At 41.0% G+C, this 27,588-nt stretch overlaps 1 protein-coding gene across 1 annotated transcript in view; it reads right to left on the bottom strand.

Moving 5' to 3' along the window:
• LOC145414439 (sialin-like) overlaps positions 1 to 27,287 on the bottom strand; it is a 584,044-nt gene extending 556,757 nt beyond the window's left edge. The window contains exons 1-3 of the mRNA XM_080283992.1: positions 27,185 to 27,287; positions 15,191 to 15,300; positions 14,038 to 14,115 (exon numbers count right to left, since the gene is read on the bottom strand). Coding sequence (XP_080140118.1) covers positions 14,038 to 14,115; positions 15,191 to 15,300; positions 27,185 to 27,287 — 291 coding nt within the window. The remainder of the gene's footprint in view (positions 1 to 14,037; positions 14,116 to 15,190; positions 15,301 to 27,184) is intronic.
• Positions 27,288 to 27,588: the final 301 nt, after the last annotated feature.

The raw sequence follows: 27,588 nt of genomic DNA, 5'->3' as shown, positions 1-27,588 counted from the left end.
ATTGGCCTCCCTGGGAGTAGGGGGGGTTTTCAAGAATACTCCCCCAGTCTCCCTGCTTGTTGTAAAAGGCGACTAAAAGGATTGGCGGAGGATTAGTGCCCCTCCCCGGAAAACAACTAACTAAAAAAAAAAAATAATAAGCCTCGGACAAGGACTGACCAAACGATGACGACCCAGGACCGGACAAAGGACTTGGTAATGGGTACTTGGAATGTAAGAGGAGCGAATGATGAGGTGAAAGAGAGAGAGATTGTCCAGGTGCTTGAGGGTGCAAAAGTCGATGTATGTGGAATAACTGAAACAAAATGGAAGGGAGAAAGTGTGAGAGAATGGGAGTATGGATGGGGTATATGTGCAGGAGTAGGTGAGAATGAGAGGGCGAAGGAAGGAGTATGTATAGTTGTGAGTAAAAGATGGAAGAAGAACATAAGACAGTATGGATCAGTTGGGTCAAGGATTGTGTGGGTAAGATTGAAAGTTGGAATACAAATGTGGGCGATTGTGCGTGTGTATGCGCCAACACAAGATCGTGCTAGAAGAGTGAGAGAAGAGTTCTGGACAAATGTAGAAGTGTGCATGGAAAAGTTTGGAAGGAATGAGTGTTTTTGATTGGTGATATGAATGGTAAAGTTGGGAATGCGAAGGTGGATGGAATAGTTGGTGAGTGGGGTGTGCCTGCTGAGATAGATGAGAATGGGAGTGCGTTAGTGGACATTTGTGCTGGGAGGGGGTTGGTGGTAGCCAATACCCTCTTCGGGCATAAAATGATCCACAGGTATACATGGCGAGTGATGAGAAGGGTGGGTGGTGAACTGAATGAAAGGAAGGCAATGATTGATTATGTGTGTGTGGATGAAAGGATGCGAAGATGTGTAATGGATGCAAGAGTTTATAGAGGTTGGGGGAGTGGACTTTCTGACCACTACTTGGTGGTAGCCAGAATCAAGATCCAATTAGAATGGAGAAATAGAAGATGGGAAAGACGAGAGGAAGGAGTAGTTGCAAGGAGAGTGGAAAGGTTACAAGAAGATGAGAAAAAGGCAGAGTATAAGAGAGAAGTGGAGGAACGATTGGGCAAATATGAATTGGAGCAGATGGGAGACGTGGAAGGTGTGTGTAGCATATTTACAGAAGAAATATGTGCTGCATGTGATGTGGTGTGTGGAAGGAAGAGAAGACGGAGGGGGGTGCAAGGAACAGCATGGTGGACTGAAGAGGTGAAACAGGCTGTGGCACAAAAGAAGAAAGCATACAATGAATGGATGAGAAATAGGGGCATGGAAGAAGTTGAGAGGCGGAAGACAGAGTTATATGTAGAAAGAAAAAGAGAGGTGAAAAGATTAGTAAGAGAGAGTAAGAAGAGAGTGGATGAGGAATTTGGAAGGAATTTGAGTGTAAAGTGGAGGGACTGTAAGAAAATGTTCTGGAAAGAGGTGAAAAGAGTAAGACAGGGTGGAAGTGAAGTTAGCAGGGGAGTGAAAGATAAAAACGGTAGATTACTAGTGGAGAAGGGAGAAAAAGTGAGCAGATGGAGAGAACACTTTATGATGAGTAGACTGTAGCACCAGTCGAACAGGGCAGTACTCCCGAGGTTGATGGCAAGCTGGTGACAGGGAGAGCTGGAGCTCCCGTTTCACCAGCCCTCAGGACTTGATCCTGACCATCTCCCTTTTCTGAACATTTTCAGTGCATTCATTTACACAGAGAGTAGGCCAGCATGCTCTCATGATACCTCTACCTTCAACTGTCTACACCACACTACATGCGCATAACATATCACACCTTCTATTCACATCTTTAGTAATGGCCGCTGCAATCTCACAATCAAATGAGGTGGTATCTCGGATTGCCACCACCGGCAGGGTAGGGCTGGAGGCACAGGGTCCTCCCGGTCGCTATCAAGCGACTGTGCCAGCAGCGACTGTTGCTATTTCCGGGAATGCTCATCGGCAAAGAGGTGACGGTGCGGCCTTATTCTTTACCAACATCCGCGGCCTTACCACAAATTTAAACTCAGTTCATTTTTTCCTTCAGTCCATATCCCCTTTGGCCCTTTTCCTCACAGAACCACAAATCTCACCCTCTACCGATATATCTCCATTTTGTTTTCCAGGTTACCATCTCCTTACAAACTTTCGAAACAAGGGCGGCACCTGTTGTTATATCAAATCCCAATATGCAGTTGACACTATTTTAAACTTCACTTCATCCAGTTTTGATTACTCATTATATAAATTAAATTGCCAAAACATTACCAAATATATCTGTGTAGTTTATCGTTCCCCCAATGCTTCTTCGGAACCCAGTGTATTTGATTCCATATCCACTCAGTTGAGTAACCTTGACCTTGCCCTTGGCAATGAAATTACCATTTTGGGTGATTTTAACATACACAATGTTGAATGGTTATTGCATTCTGCCCGGACTGACGACGCTGGTCTGGAATGCGAGCTGTTTGCGGAATCGTTTTAATCTCACCCAGTTGGTAAAGCAACCAACCAGAATACCTGATAATCCTGACCATAATGCCCATCTCTTGGATTTATTCTTGACAAATAATCCAGATCAATACAGGATAGAGGTACTGTCACCACTTGGATCCTCTGACCACAATCTCATCAAAGCCTCATTAGTTAACCCTCCTACATCTCCCCATTCCGAACCTGTCAGGGTGACCCGATGGCACTTTGACAGGGCAGACTGGGATGGATTTAGAAATTTTCTTGCTGATGTTCCATGGCAGTCTTTCTTCTCTAGTGATCCCAATTCTACCCAGTCCCACATTTGTGACTTAATACTAGCTGGTATGGATTTATTCATACCAAGTCAACAATTCACTAAAAGATCAAACTCTCCAAAATGGTTTGATGGCAATTGTGCCAGAGCAACAGCCCAAAAGTCATTAGCATATAACTCTTACTTAAAATCAAAAACACCTGAATCACTCTCCCAATTTAAAATTGCTAGAAATCATGCAAAAGCTGTATTAAATCTATCTAAATCAAACTTTCTTCAAAAGCAAGCATCAAAACTACTTAACAACCCTAATGACAACAGAATATTCTGGTCAACTCTTAATTCTTTCAATAATAACTTTGACAAGTCATCTTCCATTCCCCCACTAAAATCTTCGGATGGCAATATTACAAATGACCCACGTGGGAAAGCAGATATCTTTGCTAGTACCTTTGCAAGAAACTCTACCATAGATGATACCAGCCAGAATGTCTCAGTACTGGAACTTGATTCTCCCGAAATTGCCCCACTTAAAATACAGACAAGATTTGTAAAATCCATCCTAGACAATTTACCTACCAACAAAGCTCCAGGTCCAGATGGAATTCCGCCAATTGTTTTGAAAAAGTGTTCCCCTGAACTTGCCTCTGTCCTAGCTAAATTATTCAGACTATGCATACGTACTTCTTTATTCCCAAATTCATGGAAAGAAGCCAATATCCACCCAGTTCCGAAGAAAGGAAGTTCGTCTGACCCCTCCAATTACAGACCAATAGCTATCACATCTTCTCTTGGTAAGGTATTTGAAACTTTAATTAATAAGCATATTGTTAAACATCTTGAATCCAACAACTTAATTAATGATAGACAATACGGTTTTCGCCACGAAAGATCCACCATTGACATACTCAATCTCTTAACTCATACCATCCATCAATCAATTGATCTTTTTGGAGAAACTCATGCAGTAGCTCTTGATGTCTCTAAAGCTTTCGACAGAGTATGGCACCGTTCCCTGCTATCCAAACTCCCCTGCTATGGACTAACGTCTTTTGTTCCTTTGATTTCTTCTTATCTTAGTGACAGGAAAATAAGAGTAAAAGTAGATGATGTATATTCGAATTTCCACTCAATTAACGCCGGCGTGCCACAGGGATCAGTTCTGGCGCCAACCCTATTTCTGGTTCATATTAATGATCTCTTATCTGTCACTCACAATCCCATTCACTCATATGCAGATGACTCAACACTACATAGTTCATTCACACTCAGACATCCATTTACAAAGTCTAATATCTCTACCTCTCAACTCAATACAGCCATCTCCATAAATCAAGATCTATCTACAATCAGTGAATGGGGACAAAACAACCTTGTCTCTTTTAATGCTAGTAAAACTAAATATATACAGTTTACTAATAGACAGATATTGCCAGATTCGTACATTACCTTCAGTGCTACTAATATTCCCATCTCCAAAAGTATTGAAATTCTTGGTGTCTCACTTAACAGTGCCCTCAGCTGGACCTCTCATGTCAGATCACTTGCTAAAACCGCCTCAAGGAAACTTGGATTATTGTACAGAGTCCGTAACTTCTTCGCCGATGAGCAGTTAGCTATAATTTATAAGAGTCATGTGCGCCTCTCAGCTTGAATATTGCTCACCCTTGTGGAATGGTTGTGGAGAGGTTGCATTAAGACAACTAGACAAAATTCAGAATAAAGCTGTTAGAATCATTAACAACCCTGCCATTACATATAAACTACCTCCCTGCAAGTAAGAAGGAATGTTGCCTCCCTTGCATTATTTTACAGATATTTTTTGGCAAATGCTCAGACGAAGTTGCGTCCATGGTGCCACCTCTCCATGCCTTCCCTCGTGCTACACGGGCATCTGGTAACGCTCATGACTGGAATGTCACTCAACCACATTGCAGAACTTCTGCCTATCAGAATTCTTTCATTCCCCGAACTGCATCTCTCTGGAACTCGCTTCCCCAGAGTTGTTTTCCTCCAAATTTCAACCTACAACTGTTCAAGTCTAATTCTTACAGATATTTTATGAACAGAGGACACCAGTAATCTGGTGTATGGATTATTTTTTTTCTCCATTTGTTTTTCCTTCCTCCGTTCTGTTATTTAAAAAAAAAAAAAAAAAAAAAAAAAAAAAAAAAAAAAAAAGGAATTGTTGAACGTAGAGGATGGAAGTAATGCGAGTATAAGTGGCTGGGGAATGGCTGGGAGAAAGAGGGAGGTGAGAAGACAGGAAGAAATCAGTAGGATAGGAGTTGTGGAAGCAATGAAGAAAATTAAATCTGGGAAAGCCCCAGGAATTGATGGAGTGAGTGGTGAAATGCTGAAGCATGGGGGAGAGATAGTAGTAGAATGGATGTGGAAGATGTGCAGATTAGCCTGGGAGGAAGGTAGAGTCCCGGAGGATTGGAAGTCAGGTATAATTATTCCCTTGTACAAAGGAAAAGGGGAAAAAGAAGTGTGTGGTAATCATAGGGGCATTTGTCTTCTTAGTATAATAGGAAAAGTGTATGGTAGGATACTTATTGACAGAGTTAGAGAAAGAACAGAGAAATTAGTTGGAGATGAACAGGGAGGCTTTAGGAAGGGAAGAGGTTGTGTAAATCAGATATTCATTCTTAGATCTTTAGTGGAAAAGTTTCTAGAGAAGGGAAAGAAGTTGTATGCGGCTTTCATGGATTTGGAGAAAGCATATAACAGGGTGGATAGACAAGGATTGTGGAGAGTGTTAAGAATATATGGAGTAGATGGGAAGTTGTTGAATGCTGTGAAGAGTATGTACGATGGTGCGAAGGCTGCAGTGCGTGTGGATGGTGAACTAAGTGAATTTTTCTCTTTGAAAGTTGGGTTGAAACAGGGATATGTCATGTCTCCATCGTTGTTCAATCTGTACATGGATGGGGTAATAAAAGAGGTACAAGGTAGGATAGTGGATGTTGGAGTGGCCCTGGTGAGAGAAGATAGTGTTTGGAAACTCCCTGTACTGTTGTTTGCAGATGATACTGTGTTGTTGAGTGAAGACGAAGGGGAGCTGCAAGGCTTGGTGGATGAGTTGGGGAGAGTGTGTAAGAAACGGAATCTGAAGGTGAATGTAGGGAAGAGTAAAGTGATGGTCTTTGAGAGAGGTGAAGTCAGTGAATGTACAGCGAGGTTGGATGGTGAGGAATTGGAAAATGTGAGTACGTTTAAGTACTCGGGTAGTGTGATGAGTAAGGATGGAGGTTTGGAGGGTGAAGTGCTTGAAAGGGTACAGCAGGGAAGAAAGGTTGCTGGTTCTTTGAAAGCAGTGATAAGAAACAGGGAAGTGAGCATGGAAGTGAAAAAGTTACTACATGACAGTATTGTGATACCAACTCTAACGTACGGAAGTGAAGTTTGGACGTTGTTGGAAGGACACAAGTCAAGAGTGAGAGCAGTGGAAATGAGTTATTTAAGAGGAGCCTGTGGAGTCACATGGAGAGATAGGCTGACGAATGAGGATATAAAGGAACGTTGTGGTGTTGATGTGGATGTGATAGGAAGGGTTATGAGGAACACACTGAGGTGGTTTGGCCATGTGGAGAGGATGGAGGGTGAAAGACTGACGAGGAGAGTGTATATGAGTGAGGTGGAGGGGGGAAGAGGGAGGGGGAGGCCGAGGATGAGATGGAGGGATGGGGTGGAGAGGTATATGAAAGAGAGAGGGGTGTGAGTTGGGAGCAGGGCAGTGAAATGGCGGGGGACAGGGCAACTTGGAGGCGATTTGTTTGTGGCCACTCTGTACGGGATTGAGGCGTCTGGCAATAGATAGATAGAAGTGCATCTGCTTCTTTATTTCATCAATTTCATTTTTGAAAGCCATTTCTAGTTTGTTTACACGTTCAACCAGTCTATTGTGAGTCTCCACTTCAACCAGTTCTTGGTAGAAATCATCATTTTGCTTTTTACCTTTATCCCTTTTCTTTTCCAAATTTGCTTTACTAAAGTATGTATCCATTTTGCAATACTAAAAGTGCAGAGTATGTACTTACAATCCCCGTGTTGTTGTAGTCTAAACAAACCTCAGCTGACTCAGCGTATTCTTTCTTCTTGGTTCTCTTTGCTGTTTGAACAAGTCTTGTTTAAACTTATTACTTTTTTCCTTTTAATAATGAAAAATAATTTAGTCTAACCTGGTACAGAGCTTGACTCATACAAAGATACTAATTTAGGTAATGCCACTGGCCGTGTTGGTTCGGTACGGAGCGCCGATGTCGCACGTCCGCCTCGATTTACTCCCTGTGTGTGTGTGTGTGTGTGTGTGTGTGTGTGTGTTGGGGGGGGATTCCAACATACACATTTTCATTTGCTCCTTTCCCCTTACTGACCTCCTTCAACCTCCCACTGTTTGCTGAAGTATTTCATTTTTTATGTCTCTTCTCTATTTCAGTGGCAGCTGCTTGTCTGAAGTGCCTGCTTCCATTCCTTCTCCATTACGGTAGGTGCGCAGCACCTGTCTGGCAGCGTATTCTCATCCCTTTTCTGTCCACGTCTCTAATGCCAGAGGTAACAGATACTCTCAGCCCTTCATTTAAGGAACAGGTCAGCTATGAAACTGTCTTCATTAATGTGAATTTCACCCTACCTATGACCCAGTGTCTATTAAATGTAATGTGTTCAGGCATCGTGAAATTAATCTTGAATATGGCTCTTATATTCAGTATTTTTCTGGAAAGTACAAATTTGCTGATCTCTAGATTTTGGTTCATCCATGTTTTCATAAAAAAATATCTAGCATAGTACTTCAGGCAATTTTGGATCATCTAACATCCACCGTACCATAGTCCTGTCTGTTTCTACCATGGTAGGTTGTGTTAACACGCTCAAGTTTTACCAGTGAAAATGTTAATATATTACAGAAGAGGACTAAACATATGCGTGAGCAAAGTAAATGAATTAATAAATAAAAGGATAAGTATGTAATAACTTGTCAAGTATTTGTGTAATATTCAATCTTGCATTGTGAACAGCTAAAGCATTACGGTATATAACAGTGATATTGCATGTTTCACTTGAATTAGTGTTGTTCAAAAGTGTTTAAATTACATTTTTCCTCTATTTTCAAGTGACTTGCATTATTAATACACAATCCTTGTGATTATAAATGAATGCAATGTGTCATGCTTGGGCTAGCACTTTTAGCTAACTCAGCTAAAGATCCCAACTCTGCTCTTATCCTTCAAAATGTCCCTCTCGCTTTACTGCAGCGTTCCACATCTCTTCCTCTACTGTCGCTGTTTTAACGGCCGTTTCTTCTCTGTAATGTTTGCGTGCATCCTTCTCCCGTTATAGCAAGAATTTGCATCCATCTAGCAACACACTTTCACCCTTTTTCAGTTCAAATCTTTCATGCAAGAGTTAACTGGTAATCTTAGTTCTTAATACATTAGACTTGTAAAATCTGGAACCTGTTTCCACAGTCTGTTTCTCTCTACATATCCCCCTCCCCCCCTTTTATATGCAGCGTTCGAACATTTTGAAATGACTAAATTTTTTTTTTCCTTTTCTTATATTATCTCCTATATAAGTTTTATGTGCTCCAGTCATTTAGTCCTTCCACTTATATATATATATATATATATATATATATATATATATATATATATATATATATATATAACACCGTTTTCACTCTACTCAACTTGTACATATACGAGCATGTCCTTATAGCTGATAAGTTTATTTTCTTTAATTTCTCCCAGTAATTATTATCAAGATGGCAACTTCCTCTTTTATCAGCCCATGGATGTTCACAACCTCTCTTGATTGCGACCCACAATCTGGATAGGAGGCAACCTGCGTGACTCTAAACTTTTGACAAAAGTAATATTTTCATCAGTAATATGTCCATATCAATTAGGATAATGATGCCAAAACAACAAAACTATATCTTCCTTAACCATAAACTTACCTTAATATATGAAACCATTAAAATATTTCATAATAACCCTAATATCTGATGATAATATCATGGGTATCCATTCCTGTACTGAGATCTTCACTCAAGAAAAATATATAAATAAATATTACATTCAACTTTTTTTTCACGCACATCCAACCTCTTCTCCCCGCCTTCCACGCACAAACACTATATTCCTGTTATTCAAACATAATCCTATGGACCATAATATAGTTACTATCTGATTCAACTTGATAGCCAGCTCGTGGTTGAAACCGATGACATGTCGCTGATAACTATTTTCAGCCTTTAAAGTTTTTTTTTTCTTTTTATATAGAAGAACAAAGGAAGGAAAAACAAATGAATAAAGAAAATAATCCATACACCAAATTACAGGTTTCCTCCATTCACAAAAAAATATAAATAACAGTTGAATTTGAACAGCCATAGGCTGAAGTTTGGGAGGCAACCTCTCTAAGGATGCGACTTCCAGAGAGATGCAGTTCGAGGAATAAAGAAATTCTAATAGAAGTTCAGCAATATGACAGTGTGACAGTCCAGTCAAATAATTGGATCTAGAATTTGGCTCTCTTTTGCATTATGCTTTTCTCATGGAAGGAACAGTTATTGCGGGCTCGTGGCCTTTGGTTCCTCCTTCCTCGCAAAATAAAAGTCATGAGCGTTATCAAATGCCTATGTAGCGCAGAGGAAGGCATGGAGAAGTGACACAATGGACACAATTTCGTCCGAGCATTTGCCTTAAAATTATCTATAAAATAATGCAAGGGAGGCAACATTCTTTCTTACTTGAAGGGGAGGTGGTTCACTTGTAATAGTAGGGTTATTAATCATTCTAACAGTATTATTCTGAATTTTGTTGAGTAGTTTTAGTGCCACCTCTCCACATTCATTCCTCAAGGATGAGCAATATTCCAGCTGAGAGTGCACATGACTCTTGTAAATTATAGCTAGCTACTCATCTGTGAAGTTACTTTTAGAGATGGGAATGTTAGTAACATTAATGATGATAAAGGAATTAGGCAATATTTGTCTATTAGTAACTCATATATATTTGGTTTTACTAGCATTAACTCGCCGTGTGCCAGCTATTTTTAGCCCCATGGGTCACCCCAGTGCCGGCCATTTTTCAACCTTTTTGGGGGAGGGATAAAATGATAGATTTTGATGTGGAAACAACGAATTTCGCCATTAAAATGCTCACCGAGGCTCGGAAATGAGTTTTATTGAGTCCTGCTTACTCGTGTACAGGTATAGCCACTCTCACACTCACCACGTATGTGAGAAAGCCGTTTTCTACGTAAGGTATACTCGGGTATTTATGCTGGGAAGGTATAGCAATGTTCAGTACACTTTTCTGATTACTTATTACTTCAACATCTATCACAATTTGCATGTCTTTCTCATTGTGAATGCATTATCTTATACTTACTTGAAGATAGGTACTATCTGGCTTCATTACGTAAAGTCCTGGCACTTACAAGAAGGTATTTACAACTTGACTTCACTATATGGTTCTTACACTTACAAGAAAATATTTACAACTTGCATGAAAATATTTACAAAATGCCTTCACTATGTATAGCACTGGGTGAGGCACACATGCAGAGTGAGGCAGAACGAGCGTGAGGGGGGGAGCGAGTGAGTGTATGGCCTTGACAGCCTGGAGGATGGTAGAGGAACAGTTATCTTACATCCTGCCAATTTTTACCCGCTAATCTTGAAAAATGCAGTCACAGTGAATGTTTTTATTTTAGACCGTTTTAAAACGGCACTGGCACTGGCTGCAGCATTATGTCAGACCTTTTTAAAACGGCACTGGCATGCGGCGGGTTGAGTTAGGCCTTTTTTTTTGTCCCCATTCAGTGATCTTAGATAAATCTTGGTTTATGGAGATTGCTGTACTGAGTTGAGATTTGAATTGTTTGAGATATTGAACTTTGCAAATGGGTGTTTAAGTGTGAATGAACTGTGAAGTGTTGAGTCATCTGCATAAGAATGGATGGTATTATGGGTGACAGATGAGAGATCATTTATATGAATTAGGAATAGGGTTGGAGTCAGAACTGATCCTTGGGGCAAGCCAGCATTAATCAAGTGGAAATTGGAGAATACATGATCTGTTTTAACCCTAATCTTTCTGTTGCTGATATATGAAAAAAATCTGAGGAACCAAATGGTTTAGGCCATAGCAGCTATTGGTCTGTAATCAGAGGGATCAGAAGAACTTCCTTTCTTCGGAACTGAGTGGATATGGGCTTCTTTCCAAGAATCAGGGAATGAACAAGTATCTATGCATAGTCTGAATAATTTAGCCAGGACAGGAGTAAGTTCAGAGGAACACATTTTCAAAACAACTGGTGGAATTCCATCTGGACCTGGAGCTTTGTTAGTTGGTAAATTGCCTAGGATGGATGTTATATATCTAGTGTGTATCTTAAGTGGAACAGTTTCTGGAGAGTCAAGTTTTAGTACATGGACGTTCTGGCTGACTTTATCTAATTAATGGCAAATGTATTGACAAGGATGTTTGCATTACCAAGTGGGGTCATTTGTAATGTTACCATCTGAAGATTTTAGTGGGAGAATGGCAATGACTTGTTAGTCATTACTGAAAGATATGAAAGATGACCAGAATATTCTATTGCCATTAGTATTGTTTAATAATTTGGATGCTTGGTTGTGAAGAAAGTTTGATTTAGCATCATTTATTACTGCCTTTGCATGGTTTCTTTCAATTTTAAATTGACTGAGCAATTCAGGTGTTTCTTATTATTTGTAAGAGTTATCTGCTAATGACTTCTGGGATGTTGCTCTGGCACAGTTGCTATCAAACCATTTTGGGGAGTCCAGTCTTTTAGTGATATGTTGACTTGGTAAGAACAATTCTATATCAGCTTTTACTGAATCATCATTGTGGGACTGGATAGAATTTATGTCACTGGAAAAGAAAGACTGCCATGGAATTTCATCGAGATAATTTCTAAAACCATCCCAGTCTACCCTATCAAAGTGCCATCTGGTCACCCTGACTGGTTCAGAACGTGGAGGTTTGGGAAGACTGGTTAATGAGGCTATGGTGAGGTTGTGGTCGGAGGATCCAACTGGTGGCGGTACTTCAGTTCTGTATTGATCTGGATTATTTGTCAGGAATAGATCCAAGTGACAGGCGTTATGGTCAGCATTATCGAGTATTCAAGTTGGTTGTTTTACCAGTTGCACGAGGTTAAACGATTCTCCAAACAGCTCGCATTCTAGACCAGTATCGCCAGTCCTGGCAGAATGCAATAACCATTTTACATTATGAATGTTAAAATCACCCAAAATGGTAATTTCACTGTGAAGGGTGAGGTAAGGTTAGCCAACTGTGTTGATATGGAGTCAAATATGTTGGGTTCTGTAGAAGCCCTGGGGGAGCAATAAACAATTTGGTAATATTTAGATAATTTAGCTTATATAGTGAATAATCAATATAAGCTGAAGTAAAGTTCAAAACAGTGTCAACTGCAAATTCAAAGTTGATATAACAACAGGTGTCACCCTTGTTATGCAAGTTTGTGAGGACTGGGTAAGCAGGAACAAAATGAAGATATTTCAGCAGAGGGAGAGATTTGGGGTTCTGTGAGGAACAGGGCTAGAGGGGATAATGACTGCAGAAAGAAGTGAATGGAATTCAGATTTGTACTTAGACCATGGACATTAGTGAAATATAAGGCTGAACTCTCACTTCTCGGCTGACAAGCGAGAATGGTGTGTGCAAGAGCCGCTGTCAGAGAATTCGCTTGATATTGACCAAGAGGACTCTGTGCTGCCAGCCTTACCCCGCCAGTGGTGGTAATTTGAGATATCACCGGATTTGCAGATATTAATGCAGCGGCCATAGCTAAGGAGGCATTACTAAGGAGGGATGGAAATAGGAGTGATATCTAATGTGCATGTAGATGGGGTGTAGACAGTAGAAGGTAGAGGTATTATGAGAGTGTGCTAGCCTACGCTCTTTGTTAATGGAATCAATGAAAATGTTCGGCAAAGGGAGATGGTCAGGAACAGGTCCTGAGGGCTGGTGAAATGGGAGCTCCCTGTCACCAGCTTGCCATCCATCTCGCGAGTACCTCTCTGATCGACTGGTGCTACAGTCTACTTCCTAGATTCCCTCTGAAACAGTAGAATAACCTATTCATTGAGAGGGAAAATCAACCTTTCTATCTATCTATCTATTGCCAGACGTCTTAATCCCGTAAGATGTGACCACAAACAAATCACCTTCATGTCGCCCTGTCCCCCACCCTTTCACTGCCCTGCTCCCAGCTCACACCCCCCTCTCTCATATACCTCTCCACTCCATCCCTCCATCTCATCCTTGGCTTCCACCTCCCTCTCCCCCCCCCTCCATCTCACTCACATACAGTCTCTTCATCAGTCTCTTGCTCTCCATCCTCTCCCTATGGCCAAAACCACCTCACTGTATTTCTCCTAACGCTTTCTATCACATCCACCAATGACACAAATAAAAACACACGTGAATTGCCACACACATAATTCCGCTGGCCACCTCAGTGTGCCACACATTCAGATAATGAATGAAAAACAGAAGCTGTTTGACATGACTGCCAACGTATTTGATGTGTCAGCGACCGCTTTTTAAGTCATGACCCAGAGGTTAAGGAATATTGCCTAACACATACCACACAAACCCATTGCTCCACTTCAGTCCCTTTCAGTTTAGTTTTACTCAGCACCATCACGTCATACTTTTTCTTTACGCTTTCAATTTGGTGACGTATTTCAATTAAATTCTTTTCTTCTCCAGAAAAATTATTTCCGGCTTAGGGAAACTCTGTGAACTGGAAAGTATAGCATTAGCCTTCATTATCAACTCCGCTAGTAAAGATCCCTTTCAAAGTTGAATGAATGAGTCTGGTAGTGACTCAATTAAATCAAACGTCATGGCACTGGAAAAGTTTAAAAAATTCACTTTTTCCACTCTCCTACATTTCCCACATACGTGTTTCATATTCCACACAGGCATTAGAGTCATCTTAGACCCTGGGCAGGCACTTAACCCTGGTTCAAGGTCTTCCAGACCATTCAGCGAAATTACTGGATGCAAGGGGAACTCCAGTCCGCGCCATCCTCTTCCTTCTGGCAGGCAGAGAACATGTGGCCACCATTGTTTTTAGTCAATGGCAGGCCCTGGTTATTAGGTTACCATCCAGTGTTGAAATGGTTTCCTAAAGTGAAATAAATAAATTGGTTTTCAGTGAGTGATAGTAGCTTCTTGATTACTTTGTATTTCCGAACCATACAGTAATGATAAATTGCAGTCCACCCACCTGAGTGATCCAGTAGCCATAGAAGAAGGAGCCAAGGACGATGCCTTGTGTCACCTCGTCCCAGTCCAGCTCTCCTTCCTAAATGCCACATAGACAAACATCTTAGTGAATAGAATAATATCTATATATCCATTTACCTTTAGAATTAACCAAAATTTATTTTTCCATGTTAACCCCGTCAATATGACCAAGTCTTATTTTGACTACGCTATCATACAACTTTATTTAACTTGAGGATGAATCTTTAGCAATGAAGGGGTTCATTCAGGCTTTATGCAACCACTCCAATTCCAGTGCTCCCCTTTATGATTAGTAAAATCATCTGTCAGTGTTTAGATTAAAGTATATATGACTCTGTCCGATGGAAAGGGTTAAATACTTATTGTTTACTGCAGCACGCGCTGATATTAAGAAAGTGACGTGAGGCATGAAACTGAATATTAGTTACCCTGACATAATGCATCCCAGTTTGCTATTTGATAAACAATACAGCACTTTCTGCAATTAGTATACTTTTAAATTTCATATGGTTCTCAAGTTTTCTACTAATACAGTTGTCTTTTAAGCTGTCTTTCTTAGCCCACTCAGTACGAAGATGTTGCTATTGCTTTTATATTGCTGTCTTCACACGCCTTTATTCAGCTTGCAAGGGTAGCTATGCGTGAAGAGGAACTCTGTCCAAAACTGAATAAAATAGTTTCAAAGGAAATAAGAAATAATAGAAAGATGCACTGAACTGAAAGTGACAATCAGCTGTGTACATATGCTCCACAAAATGGAGAATTAGTGACTGCTTGTAAAAAATAAATATACGTTTGGTGATACTGAAATTTTTCTCGGTAGCTCATAAATATTATGGACTTACATTCTTGTGACAATGGCATGCAAGTATTTATTACTAACATTCTTCAAAAAATAACAAGCATTTACTTGGACTTTGCAGTCAGGTGACATGTAAGCAAGTATTTACTTAGACTTTGCAGTCAGGTGACATGTGGTTGACATTAATCTAAGTCTGTTTTTTTCTCCATGAATACTCATAATTTGTAAAAAGAACTTATCTAATCTTCCTTAACGCAAAATCTTAAGAACCAAGTTTGGTAATGTCTGAGCCTTCATCAAGGTCTACACCGTTTTCTTGGGCATCTCTCACCATTCTCCCAACCTCAGAGTCAGCCAGCAGCGCCGGCGACAAGGTTATGGCATGTTCATCCTCTCCTGTCTCCTTGGTCGTGGTCAAGTCTTCAAGGAAGCTCGCGGCAGCTGAAAGGATGCAACAGATAGTACGTGCATGTGGCACTATAGCAAAATGTATTAGTCTTGTGCCAAGGTCTTCATTGTTTATTCTTACTAATTCCACATGGTAATATTTAACTCGAGAGACTTATCGAGCTCAGGGTTAGACATACCTTGCAACAGGCACCTGACTATGAGGGTCTATATAAAGCTAAATATCACCGTTTGATAGGAGCAGAAATAACAACAAAGATGTACTCAGCAAGACAGACATCGGGTATAGTCATTTTCATCTTTATTTTCTTGCCGCTAAACTGAACAACTCACTTCCCTGTATTAATGGCTGGAAAGTATTTTTTGGTATAAAAATATAATCATCGTCACACCATCTAGGTCGCAAGTAAAAAATAATTTCTGGCACTACCTCCTCAGTCTCATTTTAAACGGAGCTTCGGTGAATGCAAAAAATCCTAAAAACACACTGAACACTTAAAATATAGAAGTGTAATAATAAAACACTGTCGATTTTTTTTTAGCATATGGCGACTTCAGTGTGGTGGCGACTTTAATGTTACTTATATTAAAGTATTTCACCCTAATCCAAGCAAGTAAGAAAGCACCTTAGCTATCACAGAATCAGTACAAGAAGTTCTATTCACCGAGTGGAAATTTTAATATTCAAATATCCCAAAGAAATTCGGGCAATTAATGATGGCAACTAAATTTGAAGGGTTCGTTCTTCTGGTGCAGGTTTGGCAATCATAGTCCCAGTCATAGTCACAATCACTTCACGCATACCCAGTAGCCTACACAATTACGAAAAAAAAAAATGATAATGTTCAGTGCGGCCCAGGTCTTCTTCGATACCACACTGTTAAACCGCAACAAATACACAAGTCACCAGCACCACACAAGAACTTCTTATATTTTACATGTGTAAGCCCATGAGAAAAACGTAAAATATTCATAAAATCATAAAATCAAGCGTAATAATAAATCACAAAACTTGATAATCATAAATAATTGTTTATTAAGAAAAATAGACAATTTTAGGACAAAGCTTAGAAAATAAACAAGAACAAATATATAATCAATATATTTATATGAATATAATACCGATGTGTGTGTGTGTGTGTGTGTGTGTGTGTGTGTGTATAAACTTGATATTCATAAATAATCGCTTATTAACCCCTAAAGCGCGGGGTTGTTTTGGCACTCCTTGCGTGTCCTGCGGGGATATTCGCACTCCAACAGACTTTGTAAAAATATTTGCCAAAAATCAGTTATTAGTCCTAGAATATTATAATTACATATGCATATGGCACATACCTTTAGCTTTCTCCTGGGATGTTTGTTGAGTCTTCGTCGAGTACCTTAGGACTTGTGGAGACTTCTGAAGGTGGGTAACGAAGTCTTCACTTTACACTTCCCGACACCTCGTAATATGATTACCACAGCCTGATATTATCACTAGAAACACTATTCTATGATTTTCAAATAGTTTGGAATCCATACTCCAAAAAAAAAACACTGTGAAAGCAATGAAAATTAGGAGCGCATACCAGCTTCCCACTTGCGCTCGTTCGCCTCTGGTATTCTGTCATTTATTATTCATAAAAACACTCACACTTTATATTTCTATTATTATATAACAGTTATATATATCTGCAGTCTTTATCCATAAGTTTCCTTCAGTAGTAGTAGTTTATTGTCACTGTAGGCATTCGATTTCTCTTTCAGTAAAATACATAGCATTTGCTTTCTCGTCCTGTATACTAGCATTGAGAGCGAATCTGTCACTTTCACTTTCATAACTCATAGTATTCATACATGCTAGAGTGAAACTTTCACTTTCATTACTCCTAGTATATATACTCGTATTCTTATATTACTACTCATTTACATTTCTATTTACATTCTCTATTTTATTTACATTATTTACATTTCTATTTTATTTACACTGTGTTATGCACTGTCACTTGCAGTAACTTATAAAACTATTTTCCACTGTTCACTTATATTTACATTCATTGCTTTCACTTGCTGTTTACACATTATTTACATTTCCACTTGCACTGTTTTAGTCACCAGAAAGATCGTAGTCACTGTCCATCATTTTCATTGATAAATTAGCCAGTTCACGTTCCACAGCAGTCACTTAGCCCTTTACCCCTTTCCACACGAGGTTTAGTAGGGGTAGAGGTCACAGGACCCTTTGCATGGAACTAAAAAGCGGCAGAATTGGATAGGCACGAATCTGACATGGTTTCACCTTGAAAGACGACAGTAAACTGAATGTTGTGGTAGCCTAGGGGCAGTGAAAGGCTGCCAGTGTCAGCGTGCAGCAGCATCTGCTAATATATACGCTATGAAATGATTGGCAGGAAATGTAGACAATACATAATAAATTAGGTAGTTCCAGGTGAATGTAAATATCACTTAGGCTTGTCCCTTCCCTCCTTATATATTTTTTTATTAGGAGAATAGATTATACGGAATATTTCAAGGGGAAATAAACAGTGAAAATTAGCAAACGAGTGCACGTGAGGTGTTGTCAGGTGATAATTAGCCAATTCCAGGTGTATGGCACTATCACTTACCTTATTTCTTTTTTGTATATATTATTTGGTATAAGAATAGGGCATAGGGCTTATTTCAATGGATGAAATCAATGGAAAATTCTGGGGAAGGTTTGCTTAGCGCAGAGCGGCCGGGCAGGCAACAGGAGAGGGTAATGGAGGGGAGGTAGAGAGGGGAGTCGAGAACGGGGAGAAATATCTAAATTGTCAACAATGGATGGGGGTACAGATGAGATTAGGAGTGCTGACAAGTGTTGGACATTGGCAGTACTGATAGATGATACAAGCCACCACTTGAAAGCCTGGGCGAACTCAAAATAACACAGAATCACAAAAGTGACGCACCATGGTATGATCCCTTGCTCCCAAGTGTCACAAAGTGATGCTCCGCGGTTAAGGGGTTAAGAAAAATGGGCAATTCTGGTACAAAACTTGGAAAATAAACAAGAACAAATATATAATCAATATATTTATATGAATATAATACCAATAGGTGTGTGTGTGTGTGAGCATGGACGGCGTAAATGGCAGCTTGCCATCTACGCCGTCCATGCTCAAAACCTTCCAAAATACTTCCTGTCTACTTTGTCATATGCTTTTTCCAGATCCATAAATACCATAAACTCTTTATAGTCCTTCTCAGAAGCTTTCTCCACTATCTGTCTTACTGCAAATATTTCATCCACACATTCTCTGCCAGGTTGTGTTAGGAAGATTACTGCCACCGTATTCCCTGCGTGTCGTAAAAGGCGACTAAAAGGGGCGGGATGAGGGGACTAAGGACCCCCTCCTCTGTTTTTTAGTTCCTGAAGAGACAGGCCAGAGAAAGGGATGGGGGATTGAGTTATCCCCGTACCCTGAAGAATGGGTCCATGATTTTGCGTGGATGTAGTACGATTGAGGCTAAAAGGGAGGAGATTGGGATAATGTTTGTGAGAAGAAAGTTGGATGTTTTAGCCTTGAGTGAAACAAACTTGAAAGAGAAGGGTGAGTCTAAGTTTGAAAGTGTGAATGGAAGACTGTCAGTGTTCATAAAGGGAGAGCAAGAGAAGGTGTGGCCTTGTTAGTGAGTCCGGAAGTACAGCAGTGTGTGATTGAATGGAAGGAGGTGTCATCGAGACTGATGTGGGTGAAAGCGAAATCTGAACGGGAGTTGTGGGTATTTTTGAGTGCATATGGGCCTGGTAGTGAAAGGGATGAAGAAGAGAGGGAGTCTTTCTGTAATGATGTCGATGAGTGTCTGCTGAGTTTTGGAGGGAATGTGAATGTGGTAATGATGGGAGATCTGAATGCTAGAGTGGGAAATGTAGCAGTTGAATGTGTAGTTGGTATGCATGGTGTGCCCGGAAGAAATGAAAATGGGGAACGAATGACAGGATTGTACTTAGAGCGAGAGATGATGATTGAAAATACCTTGTTTGAGAAGAAAGATATAAGTTTACGTTGGTGAGACAGGAGGGTGGAAGGATTGTTGATAGAGCATTGATGGACTATGTGGTTGTGTCCAGCAATGTAATAGGAAGATTGTTGGATGTGAGAGTTCTGAGAGGGGAGGGTGGAGGTATGTCTGGCCACTACCTGGTGGAGGGAAAGTTAGGAGTAGGTAAGAGATCGGTGAGAGCTAGGAGAGTTAGGTGTGCCAGGAAGGTTTTGAAAGTGAGTGATTTGGATAAAAGAGAGAAAATGATATAGTATCAGGAGAAATTGAAAGATGAATGGAACGCAGTGAAAGATCAGGAAAATGGCAGCGTGGAGGAGGAATGGCAATTGTTTAAGAGTGCCGTGGTGGGGCATGCGGAAGAGGTGTGTGGTGTGAGATGAGTGGGTGGTGGTGTATGGAAAGGAAGTGAATGATGGTGTGAGGAAGTAAGTATGGCTGTGGCTGAGAAGAGACGTGCATATGAAGTGTGGCTGCAAAGGAAGGATGAGGTGTCATATGAGAGGTATAAGGAAAAGAGGAATAGGGCGAGAAGGGCAGTGTGTGATGCTAAAGTGGCAGCAGATGAGAGGTGGGGTAGGCAGTTGACTGAGAATTATCAAAATAATAAGAAAATATTTTGAAAGGACGTGAAAAGGGTGCGAAAAGATGGATGCACTAAGGAAGAGATAGGCAGAGTATTTTGAAAGATTGTTAAATGTACAGAAGGAAAGTGAGGCTGAGATTGTGGCGGATGGAAGGGTGAAAGGAATAAATGTGCTGGGAGAGTCGAATGATTCATTGAACACTAAGGAGGAAGTGCAGGAGGCAGTAAAGGAGATGAAAACGGGAAAGCTGCAGGTATGGATGGGTGTGCTGTGGAATGCCTGAAAGGTGGTGGATTGACTATTGTTGACTGGTTAGTGAGATTGTTGAATGTGTGCTTTGTGCAAGGTATGGTGCCAATTGACTGGGCAAGTGCTTGTGTGGTCCCGCTGTATAAAGGTAAGGGTGATAAGAATGAATGTACTGTACTAGCTTTAAGAGTATAAGTCTGTTGAGCATTGTAGGTAAAGTGTATGGCAGAGTGTTAAGTAAGAGAGTTACAGAGGGAGTGATTGGTGATTAGCGGTGTGCCTTTAGGAGAGGGAGGGGATGCGTGGATCAGGTGTTTGCTGTGAGACAGGTGTGTGAAAAATATTTCACGAAAGGTAAGGATGTGTTTTGGGTGTTCACGGATTTAGAGAATGCGTATGATAGAACTGATAGGGAGGCTTTGTGGACTGTTTTAAGATTATATGGACTTGATGGGAGGTTCCTAAAAGAAGTGAAAAGTTATGTAAATAGCAGAGCATGTGTAACAGTGGGAAATACTGTCAGTGACTGGTTTCCCGTAAGAGTGGGGCTGCGGAAGGGATGTGTGATGTCGCTTCGGTTGCTTAATATCTATATAGATGGTGGTGTAAGGGAGGTGAATGCAAGAGTGTTAGGTGGAGGTCTGAGTCTGGTGAATGTTGATGGTAGAGAGTGGAATCTGAAGCAGCTGCTGTTTGTGGATGATACTGCATTGGTGGCTGATTCAGAAAAGCGATTGAGACAGTTGGTAGAGGAGTTTGGAAGGGTGTGAGAAAGGAGGAAATGGAAAGTAAATGAGAAAAAGAGTAGTGATGAAGTGTACGAGGTTGGTAGATGGTAGGAGGATGAATATAGTTCTGAATGGTGAGTTGCTTGAGGAGGTAGAGTGTTTTAAGTATTTAAGGTCACATGTTGCTGTGGATGGAAGAACAGATGCAGAAGTGAAGTGTAGAATGAATGAAGTAGGAATGGTGCTGCGAGGAATGAAAAAAGTGCTTAGATGTCGTTCGCTTTGAACGGATGTAAAGAGAAGGCTGTATTAGGGTGTTGTGGTACCGACTGAGTTATATTGGACTGAAACATGGAATATGGGTGTAGCAGAGAGGTAAAGTTTGAATGTAATGGAGATGAGGTGTCTGGGGAGTATGTGTGGAGTGACGAGTATGGATCGAGTGAGAAATGATGAAGTGCGAAGGAGAACTGGGGTTGTTCCGGAGATGGCTGATCAAATTGAGCATAGGGTGCTGAGATGGTTTGTGCATATGGAGAAAATGGATAATGAGCGATTGGTGAAGAAGATAACTAGATCCGATGTGAGAGGTGTAAGGCTGAGAGGAAGACCACGAATAAGATGGATGGACAGTGTGAAGAAAGCGTTGGATGTGAGAGGGAATGTATACTCAGCAAGGAGTGGCTGTGCGTGACAGAAATGAATGAAGAGAAATTGTGAATGAATAAATGATGATGCAGCCCTGAGGGGATATTCTCCTGCTTTTGTCTGATCAGGTTAGGTGCGGGTAAGGGGATGGGTCTATTATGATGTGACAGGGGTAAACCAGCCCTGCTGTCGGGCCCTGCTGCGGATGTCACTGATTGCACAGCGCAGTTGACCCTCGTGCGGTGTGGTGCGGTGAGGATCTGTCCCTTATCCCTTTTGGGGCTAAGATGTGAATGAATGTGATTGAGTGGATGAGTAAATTGGGAGTGTGTCGTCCTGCCTCGGCTAGGATACCTCCCTTTCCTTAGGGAAGCAGCCCAGGTATATAGTCAGATAGATTCTCTGCCATTCCTAAAGCCACCCTGTTCATCACTCAGTAGGACTTCTCATGTCTCTCGTACTTTCTCTGTGATAATTCTTCCATATACCTACCCTACCACACTCAATAAATATATGCCACGATAATTCTTGCACACACTTCACTCACCTTTATTTTTTTCAGCGGTACGATCACAGACTTTTTCCACTCTGCTGGCAGTTTTTCACTCATCCATGCCTTGTACATATCTCCAACACATCTCCAACATGTATTTACTCCATTACATATATTATACATACAATATGTCACAACAGTGTGTTATGTTTCTACAATATTATTGTGTATCTACAATATTGTGATGAATACAAGTATTAGTAGCTTATAACAGAATATGTAATTTGTTACTACATGCTGTCATGGGTACACCAGCTAGGCGTGATTGAGCAATGTCAGGACATTATAATATCATAATATACTACGTAGTAGCTAGTAACGTATATATGTAATATGCAGGTCAGAAGAAAGTCTTGCCTAAGCGAGAGGGCTAGAGGAAACAACGTTTGTGCATTCTTAGTCAACAATTTCACACACAGCACAATGATGCCTGATGGGAAACTTCCACAGGCTTGGAAAGTTCCATACACCCGTGCCGTTACACGTGACACAACCAGTCATATACAGGGGATATGGGAGAGGCCGGGATGAAGGGGTTAGGAGAGTGAAGAGGCAAAGAGGGAGAGGCAGGAAGGAGTGTGCAGGGTTAACAAGCACAAAACCGCTCTCACCTCAGTACTGCTCTTGTGAGACACTCCTTTTGAAGAAATAAACTTCAGTCAAACCCCAGACGCATTTTTATCTTTCTTCTGCCCTCGACGATAAGTACAACGAACGTTCTCTCCTTCTTAAAAACCCTACAATTAAACACTTATGGAAAAGCTCAGCAAGTACTACGATACAAGGTTAGTGATGGCATAATCAAGCCTAAACCATCCATGTTCAATGCGGGCCAGGAAAAGAAGCTTATATTAATGCCTATTGATTGGCTGTAGCTGTTTTGCCAGATAAACAAGTTATGTTAGTTGGCAGTTTACCCCTAGAACGCGACTCTCAACATGATGTAGCTTCCAGGATCCCAAATGTTTTGTTGGGTGAACAGGAACAAAGGAAACAAGCCATCCAGATTGTGATTTAATGTGTCTGTATATGGTGTTGGTGACTATGGTGATGGTATGTTTAGGCTATAAAAATATAACCCCCCCCTGGGGCTAGGGGGGTTTTCAAGAATACTCCCCCAGTATCCCTGCTTGTCCTATGAGGCGACTAAAAGGGTTGGCGGAGGGTTAGTGCCCCTCCCCGGAAAACAGCTAACTAAAAAGATGAACAAGAAGCCTCGGACAAGGACTGACCAAAAGATGACGACCAAGGACCGGACAAAGGACATGGTACGGATCGCGACGTGGAATGTAAGGGGTGTGAATGATGAGGTGAAAGAGAGAGAGATTGTCAAGGTGCTTGAGGGTGCAAAAGTGGATGTATGTGGAGTAACTGAAACTAAATGGAGAGGTGAGAATGAGAGTATGGATGGGGTATATGTGCAGGAGTTGGTAAGAATGATAGGGCAAAAGAAGGAATGTGTATTGTTGTTAGTAAAAGATGGAAGAAGAACATAAGAGAGTATGGATCAGTCGGCTCAAGGATTGTGTGGGTAAGATTGAAAGTTGAAATACAAATGTGGGCGATTGTGTGCATGTATGTGTCAACGCAAGATCGTGCAAGCAGAGTGAGAGAAGAGTTCTGGACAAATGTGGAAGTGTGCATGGTAAAGTTTGGAAGGAATAAGAGAGTATTTTTGATTGGTGATATGAATGGTATAATAGGGAATGTAAAGGTGGATGGAATAGTTGGTGAATGGGGTGTGCCTGCTGAGATAGATGAGAATGGCACTGCGTTAGTGGACATTTGTGCTGGGAGGGAGTTGGTGATAGCCAATACCCTCTTCAGGCACAAAATGAACCACAGGTTTACATGACGAGTGACGAGAAGGGTGGGTGGTGAACTGATTGAAAGGAAGGCAATGATTGATTATGTGTGTGTGGATGAAACGATGTGAAGATGCGTAATGGATGCAAGAGCTAATAGAGGTTGGGGGAGTGGACTTTCTGACCACTACTTGGTGATGGCCAGAATCAAGATCCAAGTAAGAAGGAGAAATAGAAGAAGGGAAGGATGGGAGGAAGGAGTAGTTGCAAGGAGGGTCGACAGGTTACAAGAGGATGAGAAAAAAGGCAGAATATAAGAGGGAAATGGAGGAACGATTGGGTAAATATGAATCGGAGCAGATGGGGGACGTGGAAGGTGTGTGCAAGATATTCACAGATGAAATATGTGCAGCATGTGATGTGGTGTGTGGAAGGAAGAGAAGACGGAAGGGGGTGCAAGGAACAGCATGGTAGAATGAAGAGGTGAGACAGGCTGTGGCAAAAAAGAAGAAAGCATACAATGAATGGATGAGACAAAGGGGCGTGGAAGAAGTTGAGAGGCGGAAGAGAGAGTTATATGTAGAAAGGAAGAGAGAGGTGAAAATATTAGTAAGAGAGAGTAAGAAGAGAGTGGAAGAGGAATTTGGGAGGAATTTGAGTGTAAAGTGGAGGGACTGTAAGAAAATGTTCTGGAAAGAGATGAAGAGAGAAGAGAGGGTGGTAGTGAAGTTAGTAGGGGAGTGAAAGATACCAATGGTAGATTACTAGTGGAGAAGAGTGAAAACGTAAGCAGATAGAGAGAACAATTTAAGGAATAGTTGAACATAAAGAATGGAAGTAATGCGAGTATAAGTGGCTGGGGAATGGCTGGGAGAAGGAGGGATGTGAGATGACAGGAAGAAATCAGTAGGACAGAAGTTGTGGAAGCAATGAAGAAAGTCAAATTGGGGAAAGCCCCAGGAATTGATGGAGTGTGTGGTGAAATGCTGAAGCATGGGGGAGAGATAGCAGTAGAATGGATGTGGAAGATGTGCAGATTGGCCTGCGAGGAAGGTAGAGTCCCGGATAATTGAAAGTCAGGTATAATTATTTCCTTGTACAAAGGAAAGGGGGAAAACGAAGTGTGTGGTGATCATAGGGGGATTTGTCTTCTTAGTGTACCAAAAAAAGTGTATGGTAGGATACTTATTGACAGAGTTAGGGAAATAACAGAGGAATTAGTTGGAGAAGAACAGAGAGGCTTTAGGAAGGGAAGAGGCTGAGTAAATCAAATATTCATTCTTAGATCTTTAGTGTAAAAGTTTCTAGAGAAGGGAGAGAAGTTGTATGTGGCCTTCATGGATTTGGAGAAAGCATGTGACAGGGTGGATAGACAAGGATTGTGGAAAGTATTAAGAATATATGGAGTAGATGGGAAATTGTTGAATGCTGTGAAGAGTATGTATGATGGTTCTAAGGCTGCACTGCGTGTGGATGGTGAACTGAGTGAATTTTTCTCTTTGAATGTTGGGTTGAAACAGGGATGTGTAATGTCTCCATGGTTATTCAATCTGTACATGGATGGGGTAATAAAAAAGATACAAGGGAGGGTAGTGGATGTTGGAGTGGCCCTAGTGAGAAAGGGTAGTGTCTGGAAACTCCCTGTACTGTTGTTTGCAGATGATACTGTGTTGTTTAGTGAAGACGAAGGAGAGCTGCAGGGCTTGGTGGATGAGTATGGGAGAGTGTGTAAGAAACGGAATCTAAAGGTGAATGAAGGGAAGAGTAAAGTGATGGTCTTTGAGAGAGGTGAAGTCAGTCAATGTACAGTGAGGTTGGATGGTGAGGAAATGGAAAATGTGAGTACGTTTAAGTACTTGGAGAGTGTGATGAGTAAGGATGGAAGTTTGGAGGGTGAAGTGCTTGAAAAGGTACAACAAGGAAGAAAGGTTGCTGGTTCCTTGAAAACAGTGATAAAAAACAGGGAAGTGAGCATGAGAGTGAAAAAGTTACTACATGACAGTATTGTGATAACAACTCTAACGTATGGAAGTGAAGTTTGGACGTTGTTGGAAGGACACACGTCAAGAGTGAGAGCAGTGGAAATAAGTTATTTAAGAGGAGCTTGTGGAGTCACATGGAGAGACAGGCTGACAAATGAGGATATAAAGGAGCGTTGTGGTGTGGACGTGGATGTGACAGGAAGCATTAGGAGGAACACACTGAGGTGGTTTGGCCATGTGGAGAGGATGGAGGGTGAGAGACTGACGAGAAGAGTGTATGTGAATGAGGTGGAGGGGGGAGAGGGAGGGGGAGGCCGAGGATGAGATGGAGGGATGGAGTGGAGAGATATATGAGAGAGGGGTGTGTGAGTTGCGAGCAGGGCAGTGAAATGGCGGGGGACAGGGCGACGTGGAGGCGATTTGTTTGTGGCCACTCTGTACGGGATTGAGGCTTCTGGCAACAGATAGATAGATAGATAGATAGATATACAAGAATATAAAGGTATAGGTGATATGTGTATATGCATGTGGTGCAATAATGCGTGATGGAAGAGATTGTACAGTCGCATACATGTTTCTGTTTGTATGTATGTATGTACTCAACGTCGTCCAACGAAGGACGGTGGTAGAGGTGGTATTTGTCTTATGCTTAAGTGATTACAAAAGCTTGGTGACAGAGTTTGTGTGTCTGGGTTTTTATGTGGCACGCTGAAGGGTGGTGGTACACGTGGTATATGCATCTGTATATGTATATGTATCTGGCGTACTAAAGGGTAGTGGTACAGGAGGTATATGTATCTGTAAATGTATCTTGTGTAATATAGGATGGTGGTACAGGTGGTAGATATGTTTACATATGTATGTGTTGTACTGAAGGGTGGTGGTAGCGATGGTGCATATGTCTACATATGTATGCGGTGTACTGATGAGTGGTGGTAGAAGCAGTATTTATGTCTAGGTTTGTACAGTATGTGGTGTACTGAAGGCTTGGAGTAAAGGTAGGATATGTCATGGCATATACTGTATTGATCGGAGGTGGTAGAGGTGGTACATATTATGGTGGAGTGAAAAATTGGAAGATTGAATTAGGACATGTAATACCCCCTAAAAGTTGTCATTTGTCCAGCATATCTTGCATGTAAAATTTTGCATTCTAAAACCAACATTTTCTGCCTTCAACCAATATAGCTAATTTTATATACCGGGATATGTTTAGTCATATCAAATAATTTAGAGGACAAGGGCAAATAAGGTTTCAGATACATGCTTCTCAAGGTTTTTTTGAATACCTGAGTGTATATATTATATAAAGCATATAATACTTCTAGTTTGTTATGCCAACTATGTTGTGTTGCATTTCTTATGCAGTTTGAGAGTTCAAGCATGTTGACATGATGGCCGAGTGTCATGCGAGAAAACCTCCGGCATGCCAAATTTTCGATCATCCTCATAGAATGAACTTTCACAGGTTGCCAACCGCTGAAAACATGCTTATGAACTATCAGTGGGTCAGACTCGATTTGAAGAGTAATTCGAAAAAAGAACCAACTATTGCAGACGTGTCTGATGTCCTGGCTGTCAAAATTAAAGAAATTTGGACCCGAGCATTAATACCTACGGTGACATCAACCACATTATACAGCTGATACAAAATCACCACGATATATATCTTAAACTTGTGAGATACCCAATGTCGAAAAAAAATAAACAGTATGAACAGAAAGTCACCAAATTCAAAGAGCAAAC

The sequence above is a fragment of the Coenobita brevimanus genome, chromosome 99 (genome assembly GCF_032717465.1).
Source record: "Coenobita brevimanus isolate Jiangsu-jjx chromosome 99, ASM3271746v2, whole genome shotgun sequence".
NCBI lineage: Eukaryota > Metazoa > Arthropoda > Malacostraca > Decapoda > Coenobitidae > Coenobita > Coenobita brevimanus.
Note: the sequence above shows the minus strand (reverse complement) of the source record. Positions and strands in the feature narration are given on the sequence as shown.